General features: G+C 41.3%; 1 protein-coding gene across 7 annotated transcripts in view; it reads left to right on the top strand.

Annotated features, from left to right (window-relative positions):
• Positions 1–556: 556 nt before the first annotated feature.
• Positions 557–8,573, top strand: part of KYAT3 (kynurenine aminotransferase 3) — a 56,461-nt gene continuing 48,444 nt past the window's right edge. Inside the window, exons 1-3 of one of the 7 annotated variants that reach the window (XM_081818736.1) lie at positions 592–636; positions 3,655–3,738; positions 6,473–6,572. In XM_081818736.1, the coding sequence (XP_081674862.1) occupies positions 6,474–6,572 (99 nt within the window). In that variant the 5' untranslated portion in view covers positions 592–636; positions 3,655–3,738; position 6,473. Of the gene's footprint in view, positions 637–706; positions 1,002–3,654; positions 3,739–6,472; positions 6,573–8,573 lie in introns of those variants that run through there. The other 6 variants (XM_081818739.1, XM_081818735.1, XM_081818738.1 and 3 more) reach the window with 6 other exon arrangements.

Below are 8,573 nucleotides of genomic sequence, written 5' to 3'. Positions count from 1 at the left end.
TCACACCCCCTTTCCTTCTCAGTTCTCTAATCAAACTCTCTTTTTTCCTATTCAGAAATGTAAATTCCTGCTTTTTTTCTCACCCCCATCACAGGCGATGAAAACATCTACAAATCCCTTTTCACATTATCTTTAGGCTTGCCTTCTCTCAGGCACCCTCCAACATTATTCTATCTACAACTCTTCCCTGGCCTAAGTGCAGTGCCCCAGTGTGCCCTTTCTTCCAAATCAGTCCTTGTCCTATAACCCACCCCAACCCAAATCAAGGACACACATCTAATTAGGGCCCTGGGCCTAATCTTCATCCCCAACCCCCGGCCATCTCCAGGTCCTCTCCCCGTCCCATCCCCTGGCCCAGACCTGCCTCTCTCCTGCGGACCGAACGCGGCCCCGCACCTCCACCTACCCAGGGCAGCCTACGATGCCTTTACTCCCAGCCGCTCCACCCCGCATCCCGCGCCAACCAGTCCGCGCTCGCGGCCGACGCCTCAGCCAATGCGCGTTCTGCATCCCGACCCAGCGCCCAGCCGCGCCCAGGCTCCGCCTCCACGTCCGAGTCCCTCCCCACCCGGCCCAGGAGCGCAGGAGCGCAGGCGCGCCCGGAGCCCGGGGAGGCGAGGCTGTCGCGCGCTGGAGGTGAGTGCGGCGCTAGGCGGGCGCTCCGGGCCCGGCGCGCGGAGTCGTGTGGAGCGAGGCCGGGAGGGAGGGAGGGAGGGAGGCCGCCGGAGCGGCGCGCCTGGCGAGACCGGGAGCCGGGCTGGATCTCCTTCAGCACTCGGACTCGCGCTCGGGAGCCGGCGTCCGCGCTGGGATTACGTTTCCTCTGGGGAGGTGGCTGGCCTCGCAGCGTGCGGCCCCTGCACCCCCAGTCGTCCAAAAAAGGCTTTGTGCCCCCTTTTGCTCTTGATTTGACAACTCTGGCATTGTGGAAACACCGACTCCAGTTCATCCATAACCGGGATTCCCAATAAGAAAGGAAACGAAGGCTGTTCTCCTGCCGTGTAAGTGAAGTGTGGAATCTGAAATGTGTCGTTAAAAAGAGCAAAACAGCCCAATCTGCCGCTTTATGGGGGCGACCCCCTGTTCCCTTCCGCCACCTAGGCGAGAATTAAAGTGCTCGCTCACTTCCACAGCGGCCGCCAGCGGTGCCGAAAGTGTCACCTCGTGCTGGGCCGAAACCTCATTCCTTCTCATGGAAACCAGGCAGCCCCACTTCTTAACGCTGGGCACATTTTTATTCCACGAACCCATTTTCACAGAACGGCTTTTCAGCGGTTTCAGAATCCTCTCTCCTTTAGCTCGGGCTAACGATGGCTGATTTTTTCCATTCTTGCTCCAATGACAGGACTTTGAGGCTTATTATTCCCGCTGTACTTCCCCAGTACCTGGGCACCTTCTAGATGCCATCTGTTGCACCGGCGAACCTTATAAACATTCTAGAAGTGGAAAGGCAGGGAGAGAATAAAGGAGAAATAACCTTTGTTCAAACTTCACAGCGTGGGCTGTGCGTTGATTAGCATCAGCCTCTTTTGCAGTCTCTAACCTTACCGTTCCTTGAGCTTGCAGTTAATCTAAACGTTCTGAACTTTGTCAAATTACCTAAATCTCTTCCTACCTCTCCTCCGCACATGCAAAGTGGTTCTATCTAAATTGATCACTTGGGTTTAACGCCCGAGTTTCAAACTTGATACAATTCATTTTGACCGCTTTGCTTACGTTGTAGCTGTGGATTCTGCCCACCCCCCCCCCCAACAGGGCACCAGCCGTCTCAGCTTCTGCTGCACGTACCTTCTGTATTTTCATTTTAGATAGTTTACTCCAATGATAAGAAATAACTTTAATTTTCTATTGATCATGCGTATTTGAATATGGAGGTGACTTTATTTACAATATGCCATAATCGGGTTTACCAGATCACCTTGATTCACAATTGCCTGGTTTTCTTCATAGAACATTGTTTTTAAGGAGAAACTACAAAAAAAAAAAACAATGAAAATATTGTTTAGAATTAAAAGCCATATATATTTGGATTTTCTCCAACTTTTCAATGACATCCAAATTTGTTAATCTATTTTTATTATTTGTGAATATATGTATGGAACGTTAATTGCTTTAGAAAGTTCTGGTCAAAATGTGTTTATGTAAAGCGCAGAAGAAAAATAGTCTCGGAGGTTCAGAATCTGTATGTCAGCCCACTTAGATTTCTTTGGAGCCTTTTTTTTCACATGCCCCCACAATTCCTCCCACAATCAGATTACTTAGTGAGAGATTAGTGACTGAGAAGAGAGTCTGGATGTGGGTATTGAGAAATTCCATCATTTAATGGCGGATTGGAGGAGTGGTAGGAGGGAAGGGAGGGATTGTAGTATGTCAAAAGCCAAGGGAACATGGTGTTTCTGGGGGGAGACAGGGCTTGACCAGCAGTATCTAAAACTGCAGAGAGCTCAAGGAGAGTGAGAGAATTGCCAGATGTTCACTGGACTTAACAATATGAAGGTCAAAACTGACTTGAGCAAGAGCCGCCTCTGTGGAGTAATGGGTACAAAAGTCAGATTGCACCAGGTTGGAGAGCATAGATTGAGGAAAAGAAGACAACTGAGACATAACTTTTTAAAACCTTTGCTCTCAAGAGAAAGTAACAGGAAAGTTTTGATTTGAAGAGGAAATGAACAACAGGGAGGCGTCAGGAGTTTTAGTTTTTGTTTATATTTTGTATTTATTGTTTTTTAACCAGAAGAGATGTGAGCAAGGAAAGTTGCATATACCAGAGAAAGGGGTAAAAATCAGTGGAGCAAGGTGTCCGTAGAACTAGGAGTGAATGAGATCTTAGTCATGGGAGGAAGAATTATCCTTTTGTGGGAGGGTCACTTTCTTTATTATAATAGAAAGGAAGAATAAAAGGATTTGGGGGGTTTGGTATTTTCAATTCGGGTAAATTGAAATGGTAAATCTGATAGCTTCTGTTTTCACTGTGATAGGAAACAAGGTCATCTACTTAGAATAAAGAGCTTTTGGGTTAGAGGAGTGTGGGAAAAATTAAAATAATCATTCTGGACTATGGGAGAGAACTATGGCCTGTCCTTTGAAGTTTTCCAGCTGGGCCCGAGAATTAAACTGCCATAAGGCAGATAACAGGAAAAGAGCACACACATTTAATGTAAGTTCTACGTGACACAGGAGTCCTCATAAGAAAATGAAGACCCGAAGAAGTGGCAAAAACAAATGCTTTTATACTAGGTTGAACATGGAGAGGCAATTGTGGAAAAGTAACCAAAATATTTGGGGAGGCTAAAGGAAGGTAAGAATTATTTTTAACAAGGTCTATGTTTACAGAATTCTCTCAGCTTCAACTTCCCGTGTAAGAATGATTCTTTTCTCCTGTGCAGGGAGAGCACCTTTCACATGGGAATTTCTATCTCCTGTTTTCAGAAAGAAAGAGAGGAATCAGATTGCTCTTCTTGCATTTGCTATTTCTCAAGTGCCTTTAGCTCAAAATAATTCTTATTCTAAAGTGGGATATTTTGGTGTGGCATATTCTGCCATCCTTCCCCTGTAAAATATAGTATAAATGCTGGAGAGTGTTGGGATTCAATTTGAGATTAATGACCATGAATTTATGGTGGAACCAAACATATCCTATGTGACTTTCCCCAGCATTCCACAGCTTGAGAAAACCAGACTCTGTTCCAGAGTTCATCCAGTGCTAGAGTGCTGCAAACAGGTGAAAGGACAGAGAAGGTGGGTAGGACATTGTCAAGAACATTATCAAAGTGGTGGAGCTGGTATCTAAATAGGAAAATAAAGGAAAGGGAAGGCTGATTGGGAAAAGGAGAGGAAGCCTCCTAGAGATCTTGATAATATTGAAGAACAGAATAATTAATTGAAAGGGATGGTAGTTTATGGTCAAAGAGCAGAATGTTTCAATTAGTTCTTTTGGAATTAGACCAGATTGAGGTAATGGCAAGGTGCAGGGTCAGTATATAATGATAGGAAAGTGACTACGGTGGAATGGAGCAGAAGACCGATGGACATGGGGTTGTCAGCTGTTGGGAGGATCATCTCTGAAGCCATTGAAATTATCTGGGATGATCATAGTACTTTGCGTTGAGTAGAAAACTGTATGCCTAATGACAAAATCTTTAACAATGACAGGAAGTTATCAGCAGGCCAGGAGATAACATTAGTGAGGCAGATGAGGGAACTAACAGTCTGGCACTGGTAAAAGGGACAACAGGAAAGACTTAGGTGCAGCATATAAGAACAAAAGCCAGCACTGAGGAACATAGAAGTGGTATCTTCAGGGAACAGTAAGATTTGTGTTAAAGCAAGGAAAACACTCTGAGAACGTAAAGATACATTGGAATTTGCTGATTTTGGTCCATCTGTTCCAAAAGACACAGTGGAAGGTATGGAAGGTGGAAGAGAAATGAAGAGCTGGGTCACTTGCCAGGGAGTACATTATATCATGGAGGTAATATACTGTTGAAGGTAGCTAGAGATGATGCGGGATTTAGGCGTTGGGATTTCCAGATGAAAACAGGTGGATTTAGTGTTAACTCCCTAAGGAAAATGGGCACTGAGACCTGGTGGGCAGAGGGCATGGTTCAGCCAGTGTGGAGTGAAGTCTCCTAAGAGTTGGCGTCTAAGCTCACACATGATCAGTCATTGACTTACCAGCACCTTCTGACTTTACCTTCAAATCAAGGGTTCGTGTATTCATCTGTTTTGAAAAATGAGGGAACTGAGGTTCAGCAAGAATCAGTGACTTGTCCAAGGATAGAAAACTTTTTTTAAATATCAGAATAAAGACTAGAATCGAGGTATCCTGGTTCCTAGTGCTGTTTTTTCACCTAGTTTATCTCAAGAAGATAGAAGAGGTTTCTCTCATTTGTCTGCTTGTAAGAAAGCATTTTGCTTATACTTGCTTAAATGCCTAAGAAATTAGGCTGAACTTAAATAAATGGACATTTATTTGCTGGGAATTACAACAACAACTATATTATCCTAAATCAAATAACTCCATGATACTCAATAAAGATTTTTTGATGTTGTTCCTGTTGTTTGGTAATATCTTTCCTTAAAACAATCCCTATTGCCTAACCTAGTTAATATTTTATTCCTGAATGGAACAGGTAATGACACGAGAATAGGCATTTCTTGATTTAAGAAAACCTGTTCTTCAACTTGAAAGACTTACAACATAAGGGGTAATTATTTACTTTACAAAAAGAATCAATATTTCATAAGAGGCATCATAAATAGTCCACTTAAATCATTAATTTATAGTGTGATTTTATGTATTTATTCAGTCATTTAATACTTTTACTTATCAAGTGTCTACTCTGTGCCAGCTAATGCAGTGGTAAACTAAACACACCAGGTCCCTGCTCATGAAGCATCAAATGAGTGAATGAGTGACCAACCAAACAACAGCAACAAAAGTGCTTTGCAGAGAATTTAAATAAGCTGATCTGGTGTCGAATGGCTAAGAGGCTGTCATTTTAAGCTGAGATTTTGTTGACAGGGTCAGGATTTTATATTTAACTTTTTAAGAAACATCCAATACATTATTTCTCACCTTTAAAGCTTTCTGTAGCCTTAACATTTCGGTAACTTAAAAAGATTCATAGCTAGCTGGCTTCAGTGGATTCCTTTGAATCTGTAGAGTATGTCTCTTTTTCTAAAGTTTAATTAACTACTAGAGATAGAGGAAGTGTCATCCACTACAACATTCTCAGAGTAAAACCTTACAAGAAGTTTCTTCTTATACAGTTGGATTTTTTTAGAAAACTTAGTTTTCTTATACTTGTAAGTGGCAGTATAATAATAGAATTTCATATTTCTTTGATAACAGTTTTCCTTATAGGTAGAGATGTAATTCAGAATGCATGCCTGTTATGTAACTGGAATCTATTGAAATAACTTGCTAGCTCTCTATGGGATTGTTGAGGAAAGTACCATCTACGAAAATAACCTAAGATTCATTTGTATATTCTTTATATTTGTCAAGGACTTGCTATAATCCTTCTCAAACAACTTATTAAATTCTGTTTGTAACCACTTTAATTGACTGTCAAAAATAGTGCTGTTTTACCAGTGACTACTATCCAGAAAATTAAGAAATTTGAATAGTTCCTAGATTGAAATATTGTTTTTATGGCTGCTACAAATGAAACTTTTACTTATTGTAATTTTGTGCTCTTGACCAAATTAGAGACTTATTTTTTGAATTTACAATACCCTTACTTACCTCTAGTTTAAAATGACATAGGCATAAATTTTTTTAAGATAAGGAGGATTCTATTAGAATGATTCTAGTGATGACAGATTACATATAGAAAGAAAACAGCTATCAGCAATTTTTACTTATATTTTATAGACGCTTATGGTCTATTAGATAGCTGCAAGTGTCTGATAGTGATGTAAGTATCATATATTTTCTTCCTTTTAAAGTTTTTTTTTTATTCTGTAGCATGTTTTTGGCCCAGAGGAGACTCTGCTCCCTTGACAGTAGAGCAAAATTCCTGAAGACAATTTCTTCTTCAAAAATCCTTGGACTCCCTACTTCTGCTGTAGGTATTGCTTAATCACTTATACAGATAAATATTGTACATATCCTGCTATGTCAAAAAAAGATACAATTTTTTAGGTACTTTATAAGCCTTTTATTGGAATGAGTATTTCTATGCTATGTGAACTGGAGGTATCTTTTGTCATTGTTAGAGCTGACATTCCCTGAGCTACTGCTTGTGTGTGTGCGTATCAGACACAGGGCTGGGCATTGCCTACTCATTATCTCATTTTATCTTTATAAAACTTTTCAAGTTATGAATTGTTATATTCCTGCTTTATAAGTGAGAAAGTGGAGGCTTAGGTAGGTGTAGTAACTTGCCCAAGGTCACAGCTTTTAAGTGGCATGACCAAAATACCACACTCATGCCTGTCTAGCTCTAGCACTCTCAAGGAAGGGCATGCCTTGTTTACTCAAGATAGGATATTGTAGTGACTATCAGTGCTGGCCCCGTAACTTCCAGTTGATAAAAAATATGGCAGATTGAGGAAATCATGGAAAAGCAAACAAATCCAAAATGTGGGCCATAACCACAGGATAGATAACTGACCCAATTTCTTCAATAAGCCAGTGGCATGGGAGAAAAGTGGGAGAGGGTAATTTCAGAAGGACTGCTGTAGGATGAAAAGAGGCTTGAGTACTTCATCCACCAAATACAATGTGTGGACCTTGTTTAGGAACTTGATGCAATCAACTGAAATGTAAAAAAGATATATATATTTTTTAATTTTTTTGAGAGAGAAAGAGCATATATGCAGGAGCAGGGAGGAGAGACAGAGGGAGAGGGAAAGGGGAAGCAGACTCCCCGCTGAGCACGGAGCCCATCTTGGGGCTCCATCATCTCGTGACCCTGAGAGCATGACCTGAGCTGAAATCAAGAGTCAGACTCTTAACCAACTGAGCCACCCAGGCACCCCCATAAAAAAGATATTTTTAAAGGCAGTCAGAAAAATATGAATATGGATTGGGTACTAGATGATACTGTTAAAGAAACAAAACCCAACTGAGAAAATTTGAAGATCTACCTGGCTTTATTAAATGACTCATGAACAGGGCACCCATCCCATCCAGGAGCAGAGAAGAGCCCCAGGGAGTTGTACAACATGGAAGGTTTTTGTAGAAGGAGGGTGGGGAAAGAAAGTAATTAGCAAAGGAAAGTAATTAATTCCAGGCCAGGTGGCTTTCCCTTGGGGGTGGGAGGGAAGCAAGGGGTCTTAGCATGCAGATTACTTCATCTTTCTTTGGGGGATGTGAGGGGTCCATGTGGTAGACTCTTTGGTACTAATTGAAAAATTCCTGGTTGACTGGTTAAGACTACATTTCTGGGAGAGGTTGAAAGTGCAATTAGATTAAATATTAAACCCCAGTTTGGGAATTTGGTCTAAGTGACATCATTTTGGGCTTGTGGTTTTGTTTTTAACAATTCTCGATTCTCCAAGTAACTGAGAGATGTGATCAAAATTTAAGGCATTACAAGAATACTATATCCAGCTAGGCTGTCATTGAAAATTGAAGGAGAGATAAAAAGCTTCCAGGACAAACAAAAACTAAAGGAATTTGCAAACACAAAACCAGCCCTACAGGAAATCTTGAAAGGGGTGCTCTAAGCAAATAGAGAACCTAAAAGTAACATAGACCGGAAAGGAATAGAGACAATATAAAGTAACAGACAGCTTACAGGCAATACAATGGCACTAAATTCATATCTTTCAATAGTTACCCTAAATGTAAATGGGCTAAATGCCCCAATCAAAAGACACAGGCTATCAGACTGCATTAAAAAACAAGACCCATCGATATGCTGTCTGCAAGAGACTCATTTTAGAACTAAAGACACCCCCAGATTGAAAGGAAGGGGGTGGAAAACCATTTACCATGCTAATGGACACCAAAAGAAAGCTGGGGTGGCAATCCTTATATCAGACAAATTAGATTTTAAACCAAAAACTATAATAAGAGATGAGGAAGGACACTATATCCTACTTAAAGGGTCTATCCAACA

This window comes from Leptonychotes weddellii, chromosome 4, assembly GCF_054177405.1.
Source record: "Leptonychotes weddellii isolate Sample4059 chromosome 4, ASM5417740v2, whole genome shotgun sequence".
NCBI lineage: Eukaryota > Metazoa > Chordata > Mammalia > Carnivora > Phocidae > Leptonychotes > Leptonychotes weddellii.
Note: the sequence above shows the minus strand (reverse complement) of the source record. Positions and strands in the feature narration are given on the sequence as shown.